Below are 25,532 nucleotides of genomic sequence, written 5' to 3'. Positions count from 1 at the left end.
ATGCTGTGCACAGAGAATAGCATGAATCATATCCTAGCTACATAATTGGAGCCAGGTATACATTTCTCTGAAACGCTCAGGTATTTTAGAGCGAGTACACTTTACCAATGGTCATGCAGCTTTATTCACAATTGTTATAACGAGCAATAACTGCTACAACCACAAGATGGCAGTGTACACAATACAATAATGTAATGTTCCTATTGACCACAGGAAGTAGGAATGGTAAAACTCCTGGAAGCTGTAATGCACATTGGGAGTTGTAGTACAATGGAAAGCAATGAGAGATGGGACTACAAATCCCATAAGAGTCTAAAATCGTGACTAGCTACAGCTAACAGACAAATTCAAGCCAGAAGGAGGCTTGGAACAGCCAGACAGGAAATGGTGCTGATGAATGAAAGGAGAGGAGACTAAGCAGACTGGCAGTGAAAACTTCAGTGCACTATATCACACTATTGTATGTACGTGAGTTATTATATTAAAAGGGGAGGTGGACCCTGGTGTCCTGTATCTGGCTGTTATAATATGGGAGGGGTGGACCCTGGTGTCCTGTATCTGGCTATTATAATATGGGAGGGGTGGACCCTGGTGTCCTGTATCTGGCTATTATAATATGGGAGGGGTGGACCCTGGTGTCCTGTATCTGGCTATTATAATATGGGAGGGGTGGACCCTGGTGTCTTGTATCTGGCTGTTATAATACGGGAGGGGAGGACTCTGGTGTCCTGTATCTGGCTGTTATAATACGGGAGGGGAGGACTCTGGTGTCCTGTATCTGGCTGTTATAATACGGGAGGGGAGGACTCTGGTGTCTTGTATCTGGCTATTATAATACGGGAGGGGGGGACTCTGGTGTCTTGTATCTGGCTGTTATAATACGGGAGGGGAGGACTCTGGTGTCTTGTATCTGGCTATTATAATACGGGAGGGGAGGACTCTGGTGTCCTGTATCTGGCTGTTATAATACGGGAGGGGAGGACTCTGGTGTCCTGTATCTGGCTGTTATAATACGGGAGGGGAGGACTCTGGTGTCTTGTATCTGGCTATTATAATACGGGAGGGGAGGACTCTGGTGTCTTGTATCTGGCTATTATAATACGGGAGGGGAGGACTCTGGTGTCTTGTATCTGGCTATTATAATACGGGAGGGGAGGACTCTGGTGTCCTGTATCTGGCTGTTATAATACGGGAGGGGAGGACTCTGGTGTCCTGTATCTGGCTGTTATAATACGGGAGGGGAGGACTCTGGTGTCTTGTATCTGGCTATTATAATATGGGAGGGGAGGACTCTGGTGTCCTGTATCTGGCTGTTATAATACGGGAGGGGAGGACTCTGGTGTCTTGTATCTGGCTATTATAATACGGGAGGGGAGGACTCTGGTGTCTTGTATCTGGCTATTATAATACGGGAGGGGAGGACTCTGGTGTCCTGTATCTGGCTGTTATAATACGGGAGGGGAGGACTCTGGTGTCTTGTATCTGGCTATTATAATACGGGAGGGGAGGACTCTGGTGTCTTGTATCTGGCTATTATAATACGGGAGGGGAGGACTCTGGTGTCTTGTATCTGGCTATTATAATACGGGAGGGGAGGACTCTGGTGTCTTGTATCTGGCTATTATAATACGGGAGGGGGGGACTCTGGTGTCTTGTATCTGGCTATTATAATACGGGAGGGGAGGACTCTGGTGTCTTGTATCTGGCTATTATAATACGGGAGGGGGGGACTCTGGTGTCTTGTATCTGGCTATTATAATACGGGAGGGGAGGACTCTGGTGTCTTGTATCTGGCTATTATAATACGGGAGGGGAGGACTCTGGTGTCTTGTATCTGGCTATTATAATACGGGAGGGGAGGACTCTGGTGTCTTGTATCTGGCTATTATAATACGGGAGGGGAGGACTCTGGTGTCTTGTATCTGGCTATTATAATACGGGAGGGGAGGACTCTGGTGTCTTGTATCTGGCTATTATAATACGGGAGGGGAGGACTCTGGTGTCTTGTATCTGGCTATTATAATACGGGAGGGGAGGACTCTGGTGTCTTGTATCTGGCTATTATAATACGGGAGGGGAGGACTCTGGTGTCTTGTATCTGGCTATTATAATACGGGAGGGGAGGACTCTGGTGTCTTGTATCTGGCTATTATAATACGGGAGGGGGGGACTCTGGTGTCTTGTATCTGGCTATTATAATACGGGAGGGGAGGACTCTGGTGTCTTGTATCTGGCTATTATAATACGGGAGGGGAGGACTCTGGTGTCTTGTATCTGGCTATTATAATACGGGAGGGGAGGACTCTGGTGTCTTGTATCTGGCTATTATAATACGGGAGGGGGGGACTCTGGTGTCTTGTATCTGGCTATTATAATACGGGAGGGGAGGACTCTGGTGTCTTGTATCTGGCTATTATAATACGGGAGGGGAGGACTCTGGTGTCTTGTATCTGGCTATTATAATACGGGAGGGGAGGACTCTGGTGTCTTGTATCTGGCTATTATAATACGGGAGGGGAGGACTCTGGTGTCTTGTATCTGGCTATTATAATACGGGAGGGGAGGACTCTGGTGTCTTGTATCTGGCTATTATAATACGGGAGGGGAGGACTCTGGTGTCTTGTATCTGGCTATTATAATACGGGAGGGGAGGACTCTGGTGTCTTGTATCTGGCTATTATAATACGGGAGGGGAGGACTCTGGTGTCTTGTATCTGGCTATTATAATACGGGAGGGGAGGACTCTGGTGTCTTGTATCTGGCTATTATAATACGGGAGGGGGGGACTCTGGTGTCTTGTATCTGGCTATTATAATACGGGAGGGGAGGACTCTGGTGTCTTGTATCTGGCTATTATAATACGGGAGGGGAGGACTCTGGTGTCTTGTATCTGGCTATTATAATACGGGAGGGGGGGACTCTGGTGTCTTGTATCTGGCTATTATAATACGGGAGGGGAGGACTCTGGTGTCTTGTATCTGGCTATTATAATACGGGAGGGGAGGACTCTGGTGTCTTGTATCTGGCTATTATAATACGGGAGGGGAGGACTCTGGTGTCTTGTATCTGGCTATTATAATACGGGAGGGGAGGACTCTGGTGTCTTGTATCTGGCTATTATAATACGGGAGGGGAGGACTCTGGTGTCTTGTATCTGGCTATTATAATACGGGAGGGGAGGACTCTGGTGTCTTGTATCTGGCTATTATAATACGGGAGGGGAGGACTCTGGTGTCTTGTATCTGGCTATTATAATACGGGAGGGGAGGACTCTGGTGTCTTGTATCTGGCTGTTATAATACGGGAGGGGAGGACTCTGGTGTCTTGTATCTGGCTATTATAATACGGGAGGGGAGGACTCTGGTGTCTTGTATCTGGCTGTTATAATACGGGAGGGGAGGACTCTGGTGTCTTGTATCTGGCTGTTATAATACGGGAGGGGAGGACTCTGGTGTCTTGTATCTGGCTGTTATAATACGGGAGGGGAGGACTCTGGTGTCTTGTATCTGGCTGTTATAATACGGGAGGGGAGGACTCTGGTGTCTTGTATCTGGCTATTATAATACGGGAGGGGAGGACTCTGGTGTCTTGTATCTGGCTGTTATAATACGGGAGGGGAGGACTCTGGTGTCTTGTATCTGGCTATTATAATACGGGAGGGGGGGACTCTGGTGTCTTGTATCTGGCTATTATAATACGGGAGGGGAGGACTCTGGTGTCTTGTATCTGGCTATTATAATACGGGAGGGGGGGACTCTGGTGTCTTGTATCTGGCTATTATAATACGGGAGGGGAGGACTCTGGTGTCTTGTATCTGGCTATTATAATACGGGAGGGGGGGACTCTGGTGTCTTGTATCTGGCTATTATAATATGGGAGGGGAGGACTCTGGTGTCTTGTATCTGGCTATTATAATACGGGAGGGGAGGACTCTGGTGTCTTGTATCTGGCTATTATAATACGGGAGGGGGGGACTCTGGTGTCTTGTATCTGGCTATTATAATACAGTACAGAACTGGTGGGCATACCTCCCAACTTTTGAAGAAAGGAAAGAGGGACAAAGTCTGCGGCGCGCATAGCGTGCTGTGGCAAATTTTGGCCATGCCCCTAGCCACACCCATTTGGCAGTAAGGGTCATTCAGCAGATTCCCCGGGCTGTTCATTCATAGTCATAGCAGCCAGAATTTTCTTATATTTATTTTAGCGTCACTATATGACATGTTGCTTATTTGTGCCTATAAAGCCGTGTTCACACGTTGCATAAATTCTGTTTCGGTTTGTTTCTGCCGCTGTCTGCTTTTCCCTGCGTTTTTTTAAGCTCCACATAGAAACCTCCAGAGAAAAAAATAAACCCAAAACCACAGAGTTCAGCGATATAATTTCATGGAATCACATCCACTTTGCTTGGACAACCGAATAAATGTGCAAATAACTACAGAAAAAAATGCAGCATTTACACTACATGTGAACAAGGACTCATTGTCCAAGCAAAGTGGATCAGACGTCATGAAATCTCCTTCACCTATAAAGAGATGCACTATCTATCTATCCATGTATCTATCTATCTATCCATGTATCTATCTATCTATCCATGTATCTATCTATCTATCCATGTATCTATCTATCTATCCATGTATCTATCTATCCATGTATCTATCTATCTATCCATGTATCTATCTATCTATCCATGTATCTATCTATCTATCCATGTATCTATCTATCTATCCATGTATCTATCTATCTATCCATGTATCTATCTATCTATCCATGTATCTATCTATCTATCCATCTATCTATCTATCTATCCATGTATCTATCTATCTATCCATGTATCTATCTATCTATCCATGTATCTATCTATCTATCTATCTATCTATCTATCCCTCTATCTATCCCTCTATTTATCTATCTATCTATCCCTCTATCTATCTATCATGTATGTATCTAGCTATTATCTATCATGTATCTATTATCCCTCTATCATCCCTCCATCCATCCATCTTTGCAGCTAAATAATCTGCTTCTGCTTTGTCTCCTGCACTATAGAGGTTAAGATTACCAAAACTTCCTATGCTTTTCAATACAGGCAGTGGCTCAGTGGTAGAGCTGCTGCCTATGGACAATGAGCTCCCAGATCACGGGTTTGAATCCCAGCCGCCCGATGATGACGCCGCAGATGAGAATTTAATTTATTCACTGCAGTGAGGGGAGGAGCCTGGACATCATCACTGCACTGAGGGGAGGAGCCTGGACATCAGCTGTGAGTCGCGGGACACACCTCTAAAATCGTGGCAGTTTCGCAGAATCCGGGACGGTTGGGAGGTATGGTGGTGGGCTCTGGCGTCCTGTACCAGTTATTATATAATGGGAGGTTCGGATTCTGGCCTTGTATACCTGGTTATTATAATATAGAAGGTTCGGATTCTGGCATCCTGTAACTGGTTACACTATGGTGTCCTGTATCTTGTTATTGTAATGTGGGAAGGGCAGATTATTTAACAGAGGTGGAGTAAAAACTATGGTGGCTTGTGCCTGTGTAATGTAGCCAGGGGCGGTAGTCGTGGGCGATAGGGTAGGCTGCAGTCCTCAACCTAGCCTAGTACACTACAGACACTGGGTATGGAGTGAAAAGTGGAATGGGTGTGGGGTGTTACCTGGGAGCAGTAGTGCTTCTGGACTGCAAGCCGGCTTCTTAGGATCCTGTTCATATTCTGCAGTTCTGTGTGCAGCGTTACATGAAATGCTTTGACACTGTTTAAAAACTGAACAAAGTTTACATGCAATAACTTCAAAATACCATTGCACTTCTCTTACAACTGGGTTAACACAACTGTTCATCTGGCATTTCTTTATCATTATATCTCGGCTATCCCATTACGGCAGCAGTCCCACCGGCTACCAAGGAAGATGAGGGTTTGCGCTTTGCTGTTGGGTGCTGTGCTGTTTCCTGGATGGCTACGCCAATTTCTCAAGATAACTCCTAGAGTCGTATTCCCACAGTGTCAGTGGCCCTGTCAGTCAACATCGACTCTTCCGACTGTCCACAATAGCCCACTTGAGGAGGGGGCGCTTCTTGATCCCTCGTTGCACCTCACTGGAGCCTCCCTGCTGCAAGCTGTATTTCTGGTCACCTTGTTTTCTCCTCCTGCACAGTCTTCTGTCTGTTCCTTCCTCTCCAGACCACACTCTCCACTCTGCTACATCTACTTCATTACTCTTCACTGACTCTTACCCTATATGACTAAAACCAGGAACTGCTGCCATTGCATCCACTTCACTGTGGACCAGGTTCTACGTAGCTAACCTTTGGGAGTTGGCAGTAGTGCGACATAACCACACAAACAGGGCATTTATACTCCCTGACAGAAGTTCTGTCGCTTATCCATGTTATGTAAATAAAAGCTTATAACCTGACTTTAAATTCATCCATTGGTTTTATAAATTACTCTTTTGAAAGCTGAAACCCTGCCAAATTTGGTTTAGGTTATGAAAATAAAGCTGCAAAGCTGAAATATTCATCAAATAATGAACACAGAAAGGTCAGATTTTGGCAAGACAAAAGTTTTGTTGCTCACTGAAAGTAATATGAAATTCAAACAAATTAACTTCTGATACAAAGATATGTTGCATAACATTGGTGAATGAAGTTGTGGTGCTATTAGTCATATTTGATATATTGTGTGACTTCCATGAGCTTGAAGGACTGCATCCATGCGGTTCAACAAAGATTCATAAGATTTATTGATGAAGTCATCAGGAATAGCAGTGAATGCGTCTTACATGCCTCCCAGAGTTCATCTAGATTCTTTGTTTTTGTCTTCCAAGCTTCCTCTTTCATCCTACCCTAAACATGCTCAATGATGTTCATGTCTGGTGACTGGGCTGGCCAGTCCTTGAGCACCTTGATCTTCTTTGCCAGGAGGAACTTTGTTGTAGAGATGGTTGTATGAGATGGAGCACCATCCTACTGCAGAATATGACCCCTTTTATGATTAGGAATGTAAGAGGTAGCTAATACTTCTTGATATTTTAGGCTATTGATATTGCTTTCTACCTTGCAAATGTTTTGCACACCTCTGTACTGAATGTAACCCCAGACCATGATCTTACCACCACCAAACTTAACTGTTTTCTGGGTGTATTTTGGATCCATACGGGCTCCAGTAGGTCTCCTGCAGTATTTGCGGCAGCTGTGGTGTAATTCAACTGAAGATTCATCAGAGAAATCCACCTTCTGCCACTTTCCTAGCATCCATTTGTTTAGCAGGCTGTAGGACTTGGCAAATAGTAATGGCTTCTGGGCACTGATTCAACCATGGAGGCCATTTCAACACAGATCTTACAAACTGTTCTAGTTGACAGAGGGACTTTAGGTGACCAGGCCTGTTGGAGCGCTGATGCAGTGGAAGAGGGTCTGGCCTTGGATTTTCTAATCAACAAACATTCCTCCTGAGCAGTTGTCTTGCAGGGTCTGCCGGACCTGGGCTTGTCAAAAACATCTCCAGTCTCTTCAAATCATTTTGTAATTCTTTGTACTTGATGCTGAGACACATTAAAGGTGCCAGCCACCTTTGCAGTGGCTCTGGTCTTCAGCCTCTTGATAATCAAGGCTGTGGTAGCAGGGTGGATTTTTGGCATGTTGTCAGAGGTCAGGTTGCAGTTCAACTGAAGGTCTGGGGTGCTGGGTTTCTTTTTATACACACCCACTAATTAATCGATCATTTAGAGAGCACAGGTGAGGATGTAAACTAGGATTGGGTGCATTATATGAAAAGGCGACAAAACGTTTGTCTTGCCAAAATCTGACCTTTCTGTTTGTGTTCATTAAATGATCAATATTTCAGCTTTGCAACAACTTTATTTTCATAACCTAAACCAAATTTGGGAGGGTTTCTGCTTTCAAAAGAGTAATTTATAAAACCAATGGATGAATTTAAAGTCAGGTTATAAGCTTTTATTTACATGACATGGATAAGCGACAGAACTTCTGTCAGGGAGTCTAGACATCTTACCATTACCAAATACCATACATTCTAAATGCACAAATATAAGCAATGATGTCTTCTGGGGGTTGCAGGCCACAACCCACTCTATTACACCTGGTTACTAGAAAACAGAATGTGAAGACTCGTGTTCCCCTTATCTGTTTTTTTTTTTTGTTTTTTTTTTATGAAATGAAGGTTTAAAGAGAACCTATCACCAGATTTGTCCCTTATAACCTGCGGCCACCACCAGTAAGCTGTTATATAGAACATTCTCGAATACTGATGGGTATCACTGGTTTTGATCCGGCGCCTCCTCTCTTCCTTCCATCGTCGTCCTCCTTTTCAGCTCTGTGTGGATGACGCGTCCTATGTCATAAACACAGAGGTCTCCATTGCGCTTCTGTGCACGTGCACTGTTCTCTGGAGATCAAAGTATTGTAGTGCGCATGTGCAGGCAGTCTTTGACCTTTACGTCCAGCTGAAGATTGCAGTACTTTGTGCTGCCCTCAGCAGGGTAGATCAAAGTGCACTGCACAGGAGCGCAATAGTGAACTCTGTGTGGATGATGTATTATGCGACATCCACATGGAGCTTTGAAGGAGGTCGGCGATGGAAGGAAGCAAGGAGGCGCCGGACTGAGACCAGTGACGCCCATTGGACCGGACTTCCCCGCAGGTGAATAATAAAAGCTGCTTTTTACATTATAGAAATCGGCCATTCAGTATTCTAGAATGCTATATATAAGCTTATTGGTGGTGGCTACAGTTTATAGGGGGAAAAAACAGGTGACAGGTTCCCTTCTGGCTGTTAAAACGTAAGAGGTGCAGACCGTGTCTTCTACTTCATATAATGCATAAATAGCCTACATTTGTGTCAGGTCAATTGCACACTCCTGTCCATATAGAGGTCCCCAGCTACTCCCTTTTATAATGTTACTTATTACAATATTTACCTCTCTTCGCAATGATTTTATCTTCTTTTTTTTCCAGAGGAATCCTTCCAGTCATCTGGCAACAAAACTAGACTATAAAGAGTTCTGTACAAATCAGGTGGCTCTGCGAGGATGGATGAAGACAAGAATTGTCTGACTGAGAGAATTGTAATAAATCTCACCCTGGAGATCCTCTACCTGCTGACCAGAGAGGTGAGGGACTTTACGAGTTATGGACCCAAATCATCAACGCTTTTATTCTAGAATTCTGGCATAAAAGCTTTAAAACGTTTCTCCCAGCTATGACAAAATGGACGCAACAAGAACGTGAGTGAGATTTCTGGTGTGGTGCATGGAGGTGCGTCAGACACTCTGGGTGCATGAAAAGGTGGGCTCCTCATCATGAATCATCAGCGACTGATGCCAGCACACCCCTTCATCAAGACTGGCAAGAACAATGCCGGTCTTTATGAAACAGGCCCAATGGTTTGTAATATACTTAGTATTGAAACATGAAAATTATTGGATTGGTGTGCGGAGGAATTCTGTGACTTTTTACATGATGTCACTCTTGTGGTAGAGACATATGAGAATGAACCTTTTAAGTGTTTAAAGAGGAGAGGACCTAGGAGGACATAGCTGCAGCTAAAGGGTTAATCTTCAGTAAGACTGAAGCAGTGAAAGGATCCCTGTATAGGATCTAAAGGCCCCATTACACGCAACGACGTATCTAACGATATATTGCCGGGGTCACGGATTCCGTGACGCACATCCGGCAGCGTTAGCGATGTCGTTGCGTGTGACACCAATGAACGACCGTTAACGATGGAAAATACTCACCTTATCGTCCATCGTTGACACGTCGTTCCTTTTCAAAAAATCGTTTATTGTAGAGGACGCAGGTTGTTCGTCGTTCCCAAGGCAACACACATCGCTACGTGTGACACCCCTGGAACGACAAACAACAGCTTACCTGCGACTGCCGGCAACGCGGAAGGAAGAAGGTGGGCGGAATGTTACCGCCGCTCATCTCCGCCCCTCCGCTTCTATTGGGCAGCCGCTTAGTGACGCCGCACGAACCGCCCCCTTAGAAAGGAGGCGGTTCGCCGGTCACAGCGACGTTGCTATGCAGGTAAGTAGTGTGACGGGTCCGAGCGATTTTGTGCGCCACGGGCAGCGGTTTGCCCGTGACGCACAAACGACGGGGGCGGGTACGCTTGCAAGCGATATCGCTGCGTGTAATGGGGCCTTAAGTCTCCCTACTTACACAAACGGCCAGCAGCAGCCACAATAACAAGACAGACTGGTTTTACCTTTTTTCCTAATCCTTTTAATATCCTACCTCAGATGTAAAATAATACATAAAAAATCATGTTGGACCCCTTTAGACATTCAACATAAAGTATGATAGTAGGACAGATTCTACACATACCGTATCCCCACAAAGTGATATTTTCCAGCTCACATGCAGTACGTCTCACAGACCTGTCAAAATATTGAGACAGAATGAGGCTCCATGGGCTTAAATAGGAGACTTCTGGCTCACACAAGTGTAAGCTGGATAGTCTCTTTTCTTTTCCTTTTTTTTTTTTTTTTTTTTTAAAGTTGTATAGAAAAGAATTAACAACTAAAGAAAAATATCCATATACCGTTCCCCATGCCCGTCAATCCCTCCCCCATATGTCATTAAGTAACACCTTACGCAAATATATATATACAGTGGGGGAAAAAAAGTATTTAGTCAGCCTCAATTGTACAAGTTCTCCCACTTAAAAAGATGAGAAGACTGTAATTGACATCATAGGTAGACCACAACTATGAGAGACAAAATGAGAAAACAAAATCCAGAAAATCACCTTGTCTGATTTGGGAAGATTTGTTTTGCAAATTATGGTAGAAAATAAGTATTTGATCAATAACAAAAGTTCAACTTGATATCTTGTTGTATAGCCTATTATTGGCAATGACAAAGGTCAAACATTTTCTGCAAGTCTTCATAAGGTTGGCACACACTGTTGGTGGTATGTTCGCCCATTCCTCCATGCAGATCTCCTCTAGAGCAGTGATGTTTTGGGCCTGTCACTGGGCAACACAGACTTTCAACTCCCTCCAAAGGTTTTCTATGGGGTTGAGATGTGGAGACTGGCTAGGCCACTCCAGGACCTTCCGATACTTCTTACAAAGCCACTTCCTTGCCCTGGATGTGTGCTTGGGATCATTATCATCCTGAAAGACCCAGCCACGTTTCATCTTCAAAGCCCTTGCTGATGGAAGGAGGTTTGCCTCAAAATCTCACGATACATGGCCCCATTCATTCATTTATTCATGTACACGGATCAGTCGTCCTGGGCTCTTTGCAGAGAAACAGCCCAAAAGCATGAAGTTGCCACCCCAATACTTCACGGCAGGTATGGTGTTCTTTGGATGCAATTCAGCATTCTGTCTCCTCGAAACACGACGAGTTGTGTTTCTACTAAACAGTTCTACTTTGGTTTCATCAGACCATATGACATTCTCCCAATACTCTTCTGGATAATCCAAATGCTCTCTAGCAAACTTCAGACTGGCCTGGACATGTACTGACTTAAGCAGGGGAACACGTTTGGCACTGCAAAATCTGATTCCCTGGCGGCGTAGTGTATTACTGATGGTAGCCTTTGTTAGGGTGGTCCCAGCTTTATGCAGGTCATTCACTAGGTCCCCCTGTGTGGTTCTGGGATTTTTGCTCACCATTCTTGTGATCATTTTGACCCCACGGGGTGAGATCCTGCGTGGACCGCCAGATCAAGGGAGATTATCAGTGGTCTTGTATGTCTTCCATTTTCTTATTATTGCTCCCACAGTTGATTTCATCACACCAAGCCGCTTGCCTATTGCATATTCAGCCTTCTTAGCCTGGTGCAGGGCTAAAATTTTGTTTCTGGTGTCCTTCGACAGCTCTTTGGTGTTAACCATAGTGGAGTTTTGAGTGTGACTGTTTGAGGTTGTGGCCAGGTGTCTTTTATACTGATAACAAGTTCAAACAGGTGCCATTACTATGGGTAATGAGTGGAGGACAGAAGAGCCTCTTAAAGAAGAAGTTACAGGTCTGTGAGAACCAGAAATCTTGCATGGTTTTAGATGACTAAATACTTATTTTCCACCATAATTTGCAAAAAAAATCTTGCCAAATCAGACAAGGTGATTTTCTGGATTTGTTTTCTCATTTTGTCTCGCATAGTTGGGGTCTACCTATGATGTCAATTACAGGCATCTCTCATCTTTTTAAATGGGAGAACTTGCACAATTGGTGGCTGACTAAGTAATTTTTTCCCCACTGTAAGTCTGAAGTGCAGTGATGACACAGAGGAAGGGAGCAGAAAAGCGCTGGATCTCAGAGAAAACTGCGGTTAGTGAGCATATATACACAGTTTTGTTTAAAAAAAAAACCCAAAAAAACAAACTTGATGGGAGGGCTTCTTTAATCACTTAAGAATTTTTTCATTTTTGCGTTTTCGTTTTCTCCTCCCCTTATTCCAAGAGCCATAACTTTTTTTATTATTATTATTTTTCCGTTGATATAGTTGTGTGAGGACTTGTTTTTTGCTGGACGAGTTGTACTTTTGAATGACACCATTCATTTTATTATATGATTTAATGGTAAAAAATGGGAATGTAATGGTAAAGAAATTCAACTGTGGCGAAATAGCAAAAAAAGTGAAATTCTTCAATTGGTTTTTGGACTTCTTATTTACAGCATTAATTTTTCCATATAACTTACCTGTCAGTATGATTCTCTAGGTCAGTACGATTATGGAGATACCAAACATGTATAATTTTTGTTTTATGTAACTGGTGAAAAAAAATTACAACATTTTGAGGAAAAAAAATTGTGCTTGCGTCATGACTGTCCGAGAGTCATAACATTTTTAATTTTTGGGATATGACACGGTGTGAGGGCTTATTATTGTGCCACAAGCTAATGTTTTTATTGATATCAGCTTGGAGTTGGTATAAGATGTTTTGATTATCTGTTGTTAAATTTGTTTGTTGGAGCGTCCGAAAAACTGCAATTGTGACGTTTTCATTTTTATTTTTTTCCTTCTTGCGCGGTTTCCCAATCAAATTAATTTATTTTATATTTTGGTAAAAGTGATACTAACTATGTTTATTTAAGAAAAAATAAATTCTACTTGTTAGTATATTTAATAGTTCTCTTAGGTTAGGGGAATTGGACCTGGAATGGTCTGATCACTTGTTCTGTATACAGCAATGACACAGCATTGCTGTACATAGACGAAATCACAGTCTCTTATGAACACCAGCCACGGGCTGATTTTTACAGGAGTACTGTGATGACAGACTCATGGGCCTACAGCAGACCCTTAGATATCATGCCAACAAATTAGCATCCCACAATCGCGTTCCGGGTGTGTGCTTAAGAGTGGTCAAAAGAGTACGCCCCCTGCCAGCACATGTTAAATGCTGCTGTCGGAGAAATCAGCCTTTTTATTTAGTGGTACATCTTTATGGTCTTTACAGAAGGGGCATGGCTCACTAGATTCTCTGGGGGCGTGTGTTTCGGCTGCTCTGCATTTTTAACCTTTGAGCCACACCCCCTTGGTAAAGCCCGTAAAAATGTAAACTGAATAAAAAATGCATATATATGGAATCGTATGGCAGATTGAGAAAAAAAAAATAGAATACTCAAGGGAGCAAGAGAAATAGAATACCAGCAAAATCTGGACACTTGATATGGTGATAAGTCCTGAAAAAGCTATTGTATTCTCTTCCTGGGAAGGGGTCCCACCTTTATGGAGTGGGCCCAGGAGCTGAGCTCCCTCCACTCATGGCGGATACCAGCTCTTAACCATTGCAGTTGTTAATCATTTAGATGACACTGTCAATTTCTGACCACAGCCTTTAAATGAAACATGTGCCAGTGCCTGTGTGCCCCAGCTCCCCTCCTCCCCCATAAGGTGATTTCAACGAGCAGATGGGTTACTATGATAGTCTGAAAACCTCCGTGGCTGTCATCTTGGTATTCCTGTGAAGCCCAGCTGTAGGCTGTACTGTGGTACTGCAGTGTATAGTATAAGGGGTAAGACAATAGCAGGTGCAAGTTCCCTAAGAGGCCGAAGAAGAAGCAACAATGCAGGTGCAAGTTACCAAAGAAGCCTAAGAAGAAGCAACAATGCAGGTGCAAGTTACCTAAAAAGCCTAAGAAGAAGCAACAATGTAGGTGCAAGTTACCTAAGAAGCCTAAGAAGAAGCAACAATGCAGGGACAAGTTACCAAAGAAGCCTAAGAAGAAGCAACAATTCAGGTGCAAGTTACCAAAGAAGCCTAAGAAGAAGCAACAATTCAGGTGCAAGTTACCTAAGAAGAAGCAACAATGCAGGTGCAAGTTACCTAAGAAGCCTAAGAGAAAGCAACAATGCAGGTGCAAGTTACCTAAGAAGCCTAAGAAGCAGCAACAATGCAGGTGCAAGTTACCTAAGAAGCCTAAGAAGAATCAACAATGCAGGTGCAAGTTACCTAAGAAGCCTAAGAAGCAGCAACAATGCAGGTGCAAGTTACCTAAGAAGCCTAAGAAGACGCAACAATGCAGGTGCAAGTTACCTAAGAAGCAGCAACAATGCAGGTGCAAGTTACCTAAGAAGCCTAAGAAGAAGCAACAATGCAGGTGCAAGTTACCTAAGAAGCCTAAGAAGAAGCAACAATGCAGGTGCAAGTTACCTAAGAAGAAGCAACAATGCAGGTGCAAGTTACCTAAGAAGCCTAAGAAGACGCAACAATGCAGGTGCAAGTTACTTAAGAAGCCTAAGAAGAAGCAACAATGCAGGTGCAAGTTACCTAAGAAGCCTAAGAAGACGCAACAATGCAGGTGCAAGTTACCTAAGAAGACGCAACAATGCAGGTGCAAGTTACCTAAGAAGCCTAAGAAGACGCAACAATGCAGGTGCAAGTTACCTAAGAAGCCTAAGAAGACGCAACAATGCAGGTGCAAGTTACCTAAGAAGACGCAACAATGCAGGTGCAAGTTACCTAAGAAGCCTAAGAAGACGCAACAATGCAGGTGCAAGTTACCTAAGAATACGCAACAATGCAGGTGCAAGTTACCTAAGAAGACGCAACAATGCAGGTGCAAGTTACCTAAGAAGCCTAAGAAGACGCAACAATGCAGGTGCAAGTTACCTAAGAAGACGCAACAATGCAGGTGCAAGTTACCTAAGAAGCCTAAGAAGAAGCAACAATGCAGGTGCACGTTACCAAAGAAGCCTAAGAAGAAGCAACAATGCAGGTGCAAGTTACCTAAGAAGCCTAAGAAGAAGCAACGATGCAGGTGCAAGTTACCTAAGAAGCAGCAACAATGCAGGTGCAAGTTACCTAAGAAGCCTAAGAAGACGCAACAATGCAGGTGCAAGTTACCTAAGAAGCAGCAACAATGCAGGTGCAAGTTACCTAAGAAGCCTAAGAAGCAGCAACAATGCAGGTGCAAGTTACCTAAGAAGCCTAAGAAGAAGCAACAATGCAGGTGCAAGTTACCTAAGAAGCCTAAGAAGAAGCAACAATGCAGGTGCAAGTTACCTAAGAAGAAGCAACAATGCAGGTGCAAGTTACCTAAAAATCTTAAGAAGAAGCAACAATGCAGTTGCAAGTTACCTAAGAAGCCTAAGAAGAAGCAACAATGCCGGTGCAAGTTACCTAAGAAGCCTAAGAAGAAGCAACAATGCAGGTGCAAGTTACCTAAGAAGCCTAAGAAGACGCAACAATGCAGGTGCAAGTTACCTAAGAAGACGCAACAATGCAGGTGCAAGTTACCTAAGAAGACGCAACAATGCAGGTGCAAATTACCTAAGAAGCCTAAGAAGACGCAACAATGCAGGTGCAAGTTACCTAAGAAGACGCAACAATGCAGGTGCAAGTTACCTAAGAAGCCTAAGAAGACGCAACAATGCAGGTGCAAGTTACCTAAGAAGCCTAAGAAGAAGCAACAATGCCGGTGCAAGTTACCTAAGAAGCCTAAGAAGAAGCAACAATGCAGGTGCAAGTTACCTAAGAAGCCTAAAAAGACGCAACAATGCAGGTGCAAGTTACCTAGGAAGACGCAACAATGCAGGTGCAAATTACCTAAGAAGCCTAAGAAGACGCAACAATGCAGGTGCAAGTTACCTAAGAAGCCTAAGAAGAAGCAACAATGCAGGTGCAAGTTACCTAAGAATCTTAAGAAGAAGCAACAATGCAGTTGCAAGTTACCTAAGAAGCCTAAGAAGACGCAACAATGCAGGTGCAAGTTACCTAAGAAGCCTAAGAAGAAGCAACAATGCAGGTGCAAGTTACCAAAGAAGCCTAAGAAGAAGCAACAATGCAGGTGCAAGTTACCTAAGAAGCCTAAGAAGACGCAACAATGCAGGTGCAAGTTACCTAAGAAGACGCAACAATGCAGGTGCAAGTTACCTAAGAAGCCTAAGAAGACGCAACAATGCAGGTGCAAGTTACCTAAGAAGAAGCAACAATGCAGGTGCAAGTTACCTAAGAAGCCTAAGAAGAAGCAACAATGCAGGTTCAAGTTACCTAAGAAGCCTAAGAAGCAGTAACAATGCAGGTACAAGTTACCTAAGAAGCCTAAGAAGACGCAACAATGCAGGTGCAAGTTACCTAAGAAGCCTAAGAAGACGCAACAATACAGGTGCAAGTTACCTAGGAAGACGCAACAATGCAGGTGCAAATTACCTAAGAAGCCTAAGAAGACGCAAAAATGCAGGTGCAAGTTACCTAAGAAGCCTAAGAAGAAGCAACAATGCAGGTGCAAGTTACCTAAGAATCTTAAGAAGAAGCAACAATGCAGTTGCAAGTTACCTAAGAAGCCTAAGAAGACGCAACAATGCAGGTGCAAGTTACCTAAGAAGCAACAATGCAGGTGCAAGTTACCAAAGAAGCCTAAGAAGAAGCAACAATGCAGGTGCAAGTTACCTAAGAAGCCTAAGAAGACGCAACAATGCAGGTGCAAGTTACCTAAGAAGACGCAACAATGCAGGTGCAAGTTACCTAAGAAGCCTAAGAAGACGCAACAATGCAGGTGCAAGTTACCTAAGAAGAAGCAACAATGCAGGTGCAAGTTACCTAAGAAGCCTAAGAAGAAGCAACAATGCAGGTGCAAGTTACCTAAGAAGCCTAAGAAGCAGTAACAATGCAGGTGTAAGTTACCTAAGAAGCCTAAGAAGACGCAACAATGCAGGTGCAAGTTACCTAAGAAGCAGCAACAATGCAGGTGCAAGTTACCTAAGAAGCCTAAGAAGAAGCAACAATGCAGGTGCAAGTTACCTAAGAAGCCTAAGAAGAAGCAACAATGCAGGTGCAAGTTACCTAAGAATCTTAAGAAGAAGCAACAATGCAGTTGCAAGTTACCTAAGAAGCCTAAGAAGACGCAACAATGCAGGTGCAAGTTACCTAAGAAGCCTAAGAAGACGCAACAATGCAGGTGCAAGTTACCTAAGAAGCCTAAGAAGACGCAACAATGCAGGTGCAAGTTACCTAAGAAGAAGCAACAATGCAGGTGCAAGTTACCTAAGAAGCCTAAGAAGAAGCAACAATGCAGGTGCAAGTTACCTAAGAAGCAGTAACAATGCAGGTGCAAGTTACCTAAGAAGCCTAAGAAGACGCAACAATGCAGGTGCAAGTTACCTAAGAAGCAGCAACAATGCAGGTGCAAGTTACCTAAGAAGCCTAAGAAGAAGCAACAATGCAGGTGCAAGTTACCTAAGAAGCCTAAGAAGAAGCAACAATGCAGGTGCAAGTTACCTAAGAAGAAGCAACAATGCAGGTGCAAGTTACCTAAGAATCTTAAGAAGAAGCATCAATGCAGTTGCAAGTTACCTAAGAAGCCTAAGAAGACGCAACAATGCAGGTGCAAGTTACCTAAGAAGCCTAAGAAGACGCAACAATGCAGGTGCAAGTTACCTAAGAAGCCTAAGAAGACGCAACAATGCAGGTGCAAGTTACCTAAGAAGCCTAAGAAGACGCAACAATGCAGGTGCAAGTTACCTAAGAAGCCTAAGAAGACGCAACAATGCAGGTGCAAGTTACCTAAGAAGACGCAACAATGCAGGTGCAAGTTACCTAAGAAGCCTAAGAAGACGCAACAATGCAGGTGCAAGTTACCTAAGAAGACGCAACAATGCAGGTGCAAGTTACCTAAGAAGCCTAAGAAGAAGCAACAATGCAGGTGCAAGTTACCTAAGAAGCCTAAGAAGACGCAACAATGCAGGTGCAAGTTACCTAAGAAGCCTAAGAAGACGCAACAATGCAGGTGCAAGTTACCTAAGAAGAAGCAACAATGCAGGTGCAAGTTACCTAAGAAGCCTAAGAAGAAGCAACAATGCAGGTGCAAGTTACCTAAGAAGCAGTAACAATGCAGGTGCAAGTTACCTAAGAAGCCTAAGAAGACGCAACAATGCAGGTGCAAGTTACCTAAGAAGCAGCAACAATGCAGGTGCAAGTTACCTAAGAAGCCTAAGAAGAAGCAACAATGCAGGTGCAAGTTACCTAAGAAGAAGCAACAATGCAGGTGCAAGTTACCTAAGAATCTTAAGAAGAAGCAACAATGCAGGTGCAAGTTACCTAAGAAGCCTAAGAAGACGCAACAATGCAGGTGCAAGTTACCTAAGAAGCCTAAGAAGACGCAACAATGCAGGTGTAAGTTACCTAAGAAGCCTAAGAAGACGCAACAATGCAGGTGCAAGTTACCTAAGAAGCCTAAGAAGACGCAACAATGCAGGTGCAAGTTACCTAAGAAGCCTAAGAAGACGCAACAATGCAGGTGCAAGTTACCTAAGAAGACGCAACAATGCAGGTGCAAGTTACCTAAGAAGCCTAAGAAGACGCAACAATGCAGGTGCAAGTTACCTAAGAAGCCTAAGAAGAAGCAACAATGCAGGTGCAAGTTACCTAAGAAGCCTAAGAAGACGCAACAATGCAGGTGCAAGTTACCTAAGAAGCCTAAGAAGACGCAACAATGCAGGTGCAAGTTACCTAAGAAGAAGCAACAATGCAGGTGCAAGTTACCTAAGAAGCCTAAGAAGAAGCAACAATGCAGGTGCAAGTTACCTAAGAAGCAGTAACAATGCAGGTGCAAGTTACCTAAGAAGCCTAAGAAGACGCAACAATGCAGGTGCAAGTTACCTAAGAAGCAGCAACAATGCAGGTGCAAGTTACCTAAGAAGCCTAAGAAGAAGCAACAATGCAGGTGCAAGTTACCTAAGAAGCCTAAGAAGAAGCAACAATGCAGGTGCAAGTTACCTAAGAAGAAGCAACAATGCAGGTGCAAGTTACCTAAGAATCTTAAGAAGAAGCAACAATGCAGTTGCAAGTTACCTAAGAAGCCTAAGAAGACGCAACAATGCAGGTGCAAGTTACCTAAGAAGCCTAAGAAGACGCAACAATGCAGGTGCAAGTTACCTAAGAAGCCTAAGAAGACGCAACAATGCAGGTGCAAGTTACCTAAGAAGCCTAAGAAGACGCAACAATGCAGGTGCAAGTTACCTAAGAAGCCTAAGAAGACGCAACAATGCAGGTGCAAGTTACCTAAGAAGCCTAAGAAGACGCAACAATGCAGGTGCAAGTTACCTAAGAAGACGCAACAATGCAGGTGCAAGTTACCTAAGAAGCCTAAGAAGACGCAACAATGCAGGTGCAAGTTACCTAAGAAGACGCAACAATGCAGGTGCAAGTTACCTAAGAAGCCTAAGAAGAAGCAACAATGCAGGTCCAAGTTACCTAAGGAGCCTAAGAAGACGCAACAATGCAGGTGCAAGTTACCTAAGAAGACGCAACAATGCAGGTGCAAGTTACCTAAGAAGCCTAAGAAGAAGCAACAATGCAGGTGCACGTTACCAAAGAAGCCTAAGAAGAAGCAACAATGCAGGTGCAAGTTACCTAAGAAGCCTAAGAAGACGCAACAATGCAGGTGCAAGTTACCTAAGAAGCCCAAGGGCGGCTTTGCACGTTGCAACATCGCACATGCGATGTCGGTGGGGTCAAATCGAAAGTGACGCACATCCGGCGTCACTTTCGACATCGTAGTGTGTAAATCCTAGATGATACGATTAACGAGCGCAAAAGCGTCGTTATCATATCATCGGTGTAGGCTCCGACTTTTTCAAAATTAAGCTGCCGCGACAGGTACGATGTTGTTCCTCGTTCCTGCAGCAGCACACATCGCTGTGTATGAAGCCGCAGGAGCGAGGAACATCACCTTACCTGCCGCCGGCGGCTACACGAAAGGAAGAAGGTGGGCGGGATGTTTACATCCTGCTCATCTCCGCTCCTCCACTTTGACCGCCTGCTGTGTGACGTCGCTGTGACGTTGTACGACCCGCCCCCTTAGGAAGGAGGTGGGACGCCGGCCAGAGCGACGTCGCAGGACAGGTGAGTGCATGTGAAGCTGGCGTAGCGATAATGTTCGCTACGCCAGGAATCACAAGATATCGCTGCTGGGACGGGGACTATCGCGTGCAACATCGTAGCATCAGCTTGTGCAAAGCCCGCCTAAGAAGACACAACAATGCAGGTGCAAGTTACCTAAGAAGCCTAAGAAGACGCAACAATGCAGGTGCAAGTTACCTAAAAAGACGCAACAATGCAGGTGCAAGTTACCTAAAAAGACGCAACAATGCAGGTGCAAGTTACCTAAGAAGACGCAACAATGCAGGTGCAAGTTACCTAAGGGGTACTTTGCACACTAGGTGCGATGTCGGTGTGGTCAAATTGAAAGTGACGCACATCCGGCATCGCAGGCGACATCGTAGTGTGTAAAGCCTAGATGATACGATTAACGAGCGCAAAAGCGTCGTAATCGTATCATCGGTGTAGCGTCGGCGTAATCCATAATTACGCTGACGCGATGGTCCGATGTTGTTCCTCGCTCCAGCAGCAGCACACATCGCTGTGTGTGAAGTCGCAGGAGCGAGGAACATCTCCTACCGGTGTCACCGCGGCTCCCGTAGGATATGCGGAAGGAAGAAGGTGGGCGGGATGTTTACATCCCACTCATCTCCGCTCCTATTGGCCGCCTGCCGTGTGACGTCGCAGTGACGCCGTACTTGATAAGGAGGTGGGTCGCCAGCCAGAGCGACGTCCCAGGACAGGTGAGTCTATGTGAAGCTTCCGTAGCGACAATATTCGCTGCGGCAGCTATCACAAGGATATCGCAGCTGCGACAGGGGCGGGGACTATCGCGCTCGGCATCGCAGCATCGGCTTGCGATGTCGCAGTGTGCAAAGCCCGCCAAAGAAGCCTAAGAAGACGCAACAATGCAGGTGCAAGTTACCTAAGAAGACGCAACAATGCAGGTGCAAGTTACCTAAGAAGACGCAACAATGCAGGTGCAAGTTACCTAAGAAGACGCAACAATGCAGGTGCAAGTTACCTAAGAAGAAGAAATAATGTAAAAACTAAAGAAAAAAGTTTTAAAAAAATATATAAAAGTTCAAAACACTTTATTTTTCCACACTTAAAAGTAAAGGAAAGAAATAAACATATTCGTAAAAGACCAATCTAAATATGGAATTAAATAATCCATTTGACAAACGCCATACAGAGAAAAAAAAAATCGCCCGGATTGCATATTTTGGTCACTTTACTTCCCTAAAGAATGTAATGACATGCAATAAAATTATCATCATCACATGTAATTGCTATCAATAAATATTGATATTTATGCTCACTGTGCAAACAACAAGTCCTCACTCAGCCCCATCAACAGAAAAATAAAAATATTATGGGTGTCGGTAAAACTACAAAAAAAAACAAACATTTTACTACAGTATGAATATTTTCATCAATTAGAAAAACAGAAAAAAAAATCATTAGATGTTTGGTATTGTAATTGGAGGGACCTGGACAATCGTGTCTTCAGGCCATTTTTACTGCTCCATGAATGCCATTAAAACAAACCCCCAAAAGACAATACTGGAATTGCATTTTGTTTTCCATCACACTTGGATTTTTTTTCCCATGTTTCAGAAAATGATATGGAAAATAAATGGTCTTCTTCAAAACTACAACTTGTCATGCACAAAAACAATCCCTTATACATCTATGTCAGCAGCATTCTGCCTGCCGTCTGTCTCCTGCACATCAAAAGACCATGCCCACAGAAGGGTGGAACAGTGCATGGTAGAGATGGGAGGCAGAATGCACAGGCACGGGATTTCCCGACGCACACCTGGCGTCAAAGGGACATTGAAGAGAGGGGGAGGAGAAATCTTGAATAATGAAAACAGTATTCTCTGCCGCAGAGTAGCAAGCCATCATCCTGGAGGCATACAGTTATGACTAATTTCATCTGTACACAACCTGTATGCCGATATTAATAACTCAAAAGCGTGATAGATTCTCTTTAAATGTCGCTGTTAGTGATTGACAGCAGCATCCAAATGGTTAACAGCCAGTTTTTAGACACAGATGTCAGCTATGTAAAATAGCCAGAAACTACCATATCCTGAGCCCACATGGCAAGTTGTATTTTAGCAGATTTTTTTTATTATTGATCAACAACTATGTTCTCAATCAACCCAAAAGACTCATAAATATCAAAGCCTAATATTTTTGGAAGTTGGAGTGGGTTTTTTTTAGATTTGGAGATCTTAAGAGGATATCTGTTTGTGCAGGTAACTATTACTGTGCAGAATTATTAGGCAACTTAATAAAAAACAAATATATTCCCATCTCACTTGTTTATTTTCACCAGGTAAACTAATATAACTGCACAAAATTTAGAAATAAACATTTTTGGCATGCAAAATACCAGCCCATACTAGTACCCACCTCGACCTTGCTGGCATCGGAGTGGAGCTCTCTGCCCTTTACTGATCCAGCCTCTGGCCCATCCATCTGGCCCATCAAGAGTCACTCTCATTTCATCAGTCCATAAAACCTTTGAAAAATCAGTCTTAAGATATTTCTTGGCCCAGTCTTGAGGTTTTATCTTATGTTTCTTGTTCAAAGGTGGTGGTTTTTCAGCCTTCCTTACCTTGGCCATGTCAATGAGTATGGCACACCTTGTGCCTTTTGATACTCCAGTAACGTTGCAGCTCTGAAATATGGCCAAACTGGTGGCAAATGGCATCTTGGCAGCTTCACGCTTGATTTTCCTCAATTCATGGGCAGTTATTTTGCGCCTTTTTTGCCCAACACGCTTCTTACGACCCTGTTGGCTATTTGCCATGAAACGCTTGATTGTTCGGTGATCACGCTTCAAAAGTTTGTCAATTTCAAGAGTGCTGCATCCCTCTGCAAGACATCTCACAATTTTGGACTTTTCAGAGCCCGTCAAATCTCTCTTCTGACCCATTTTGCCAAAGGAAAGGAAGTTGCCTAATAAGTATGCACCCCCTATATAGGGTGTTGATGTCATTACACCGCACCCCTCCTCATTACAGAGATGCACATCACCTGATTTACTTAATTGGTAGTTGGCTCTCAAGCCTATACAGCTTGGAGTAGGACAACATGTATAAAAAGTATCATGTGATCAAAATACTCATTTGCCTAATAATTCTGCACACAGTGTACAGTTATGCTCATATGCACGACACAGTTAAAAGCAACACAAAAGAGCTGATGAAGTTTAAAAGGGGTTACGTTACCTCCTTGATATTGGTACAGTTCCTCTCTTATCTAAGAAACTGCTAATGGTTGTAGGGAAGCCAAGGCTAGAAAGCTGCTTCCATGCAGTGACTGCTGAAGGTGAGAAGTAGCATTACACAGAAATTATTCACACACATGGATGGTCATTTGATACCAGAAACATTGGAGTCTGAATATAATTTACATAGAATCGCACCAACTATAATGGATCTCCTCCAGCACATAAAGCAATCAGTGCAGACAACAAAGGAGAAAAATGTGGAAAATTGTATATGAATGTTTATTTATTTGGGGGTCCCCAAAGCAGTACCATTCTGCTCGCTGCATTATTATATATCTTTTTATCTTAACAAGAGTACCATATATCTTGTTGGTACCCTTCTTCTTAGCATTTGCATAGCTGCTGGCTTCATCCCCCCCCCCCCCATCCCTGTTTGCCAGCCCCTGATGTCAGTGGCGGAACTAGAGTTCGATGGGCCCCGATGCAAAGTTTGGACCTGGGCCCCCGACAACTGTACACCGATACTCTGGGTACAGGATAATAACGCTGACACTCGGGGTATGGGATAGTATGGCTGACACTGGATTCTTTCCCTCAGCACCCAGGTCTCCCATGATCTGAAATCCCTTTTTCTATCAGCACTCAGCTTTCCTATGCTCTGATATCTTATCCTCGGCACCCACCTTCCCCATGCTCTGCTATACATCTTTCTCTCAGCACCCATCTTTCCCATGATATCAGAGCATGGGAAAGCTGGGTGCTGAGGGAAAGAGCTTCAAAACTTTCCCATCCCATGCTTGTAGCTTAGTTCTCCTTCGTATATAGCTCTCCAAATACTATAATGGCCCCCACATGCCATTCCAAATAGTATAATGGGTCCCACATAACCGTTCATATATTAGAATGCACCCCCATAGTCCTCCATGTATTATAATTCATCCAATAGTCCTCCATATATTATAATGCAGCCCCCATAGTCCTGCATGTTTTATAATGCACCCCATAGTCCTTCATACTGTAGTATGCAGCCCCCATACCATTTAAAGGGAACCAAACATCAGGATTTTCCTATATAAGGTGCAGCCAGTGCAGTACTGGCACTATCAGGCACATTGTGTACATACCATCAGGGGGCAGCTCGGGTGTTTAGGCTGTGAAATTCAACTTTACAAAGTTTGAACATTCATGCACTTTTTGATTGATGTGTGCACCTCGCTGCTAATGTCCGGGTGGGTTATGCACGTGTATCCCCGCCCCCCTGCCGCCTGTTCCTCTCTCTCACTGGCCGTATGTAAATTTCTAATCTTCAGTTACACGGCGTCGGAGTTAGCGCCTGCGCATAGCGCTCATCTCCGGCGCCATGTTTCTGAATCACACAGTATTATGGTGCATGAGAGGGCGGTGCATGAGAGGGCGGCGCATGCGCCCTCGCTTCTTAAGATCTGGTTGTGACCGCCGGAGCGTGTGCGGTCACAACAGGACTGGAGCACAGCTGATCTTACCCTGATTAGCTGCAGCAGACGTCTCCTACGATATCGTCTGCTGCAGCTAATCGGTAAGATCAGCTGTTCTCCAGTCCTGTTGTGACCCCGCGTGCTCCCGCGGTCACAACACATCTGGAGAAGCGAGGGCGCATGCGCCGCCCTCTCATGCACCGCCCTCTCATGCACCATAATACTGTGGGCTTCAGAAACATGGCGCCGGAGATGAGCGCTATGCGCAGGTGCTAACTCCGACGCCGTGTAACTGAAGACTAGAAATTTACATACGGCCAGTGAGAAGGAGGAACAGGCGGCGGGGGGGGGGCGGGGATACACGTGCATAACCAGCCCGGACATTAGCAGCGAGGTGCACACGTCAATCAAAAAGTGCATAAATTTTCAAACTTTATAAAGTTGAATTTCACAGCCTAAACACCCGAGCTGCCCCCTGATGGTATGTACAGCCTGTGCCTCATAGTGCCAGTACTGCACTGGCTGCAGCT

The 25,532-nt window shown here is 44.2% G+C and overlaps 1 protein-coding gene across 3 annotated transcripts in view; it reads left to right on the top strand.

Moving 5' to 3' along the window:
• The first annotated feature begins 301 nt into the window (after positions 1 to 301).
• The window catches only part of LOC142311143 (oocyte zinc finger protein XlCOF7.2-like), a 57,018-nt gene continuing 31,787 nt past the window's right edge, over positions 302 to 25,532 (top strand). Inside the window, exons 1-2 of one of the 3 annotated variants that reach the window (XM_075349299.1) lie at positions 302 to 460; positions 8,975 to 9,129. In XM_075349299.1, the coding sequence (XP_075205414.1) occupies positions 9,049 to 9,129 (81 nt within the window). In that variant the 5' untranslated portion in view covers positions 302 to 460; positions 8,975 to 9,048. Of the gene's footprint in view, positions 465 to 5,183; positions 5,261 to 8,974; positions 9,130 to 25,532 lie in introns of those variants that run through there. The other 2 variants (XM_075349298.1, XM_075349300.1) reach the window with 2 other exon arrangements.

This window comes from Anomaloglossus baeobatrachus, chromosome 5 (assembly GCF_048569485.1).
Source record: "Anomaloglossus baeobatrachus isolate aAnoBae1 chromosome 5, aAnoBae1.hap1, whole genome shotgun sequence".
NCBI lineage: Eukaryota > Metazoa > Chordata > Amphibia > Anura > Aromobatidae > Anomaloglossus > Anomaloglossus baeobatrachus.
Note: the sequence above shows the minus strand (reverse complement) of the source record. Positions and strands in the feature narration are given on the sequence as shown.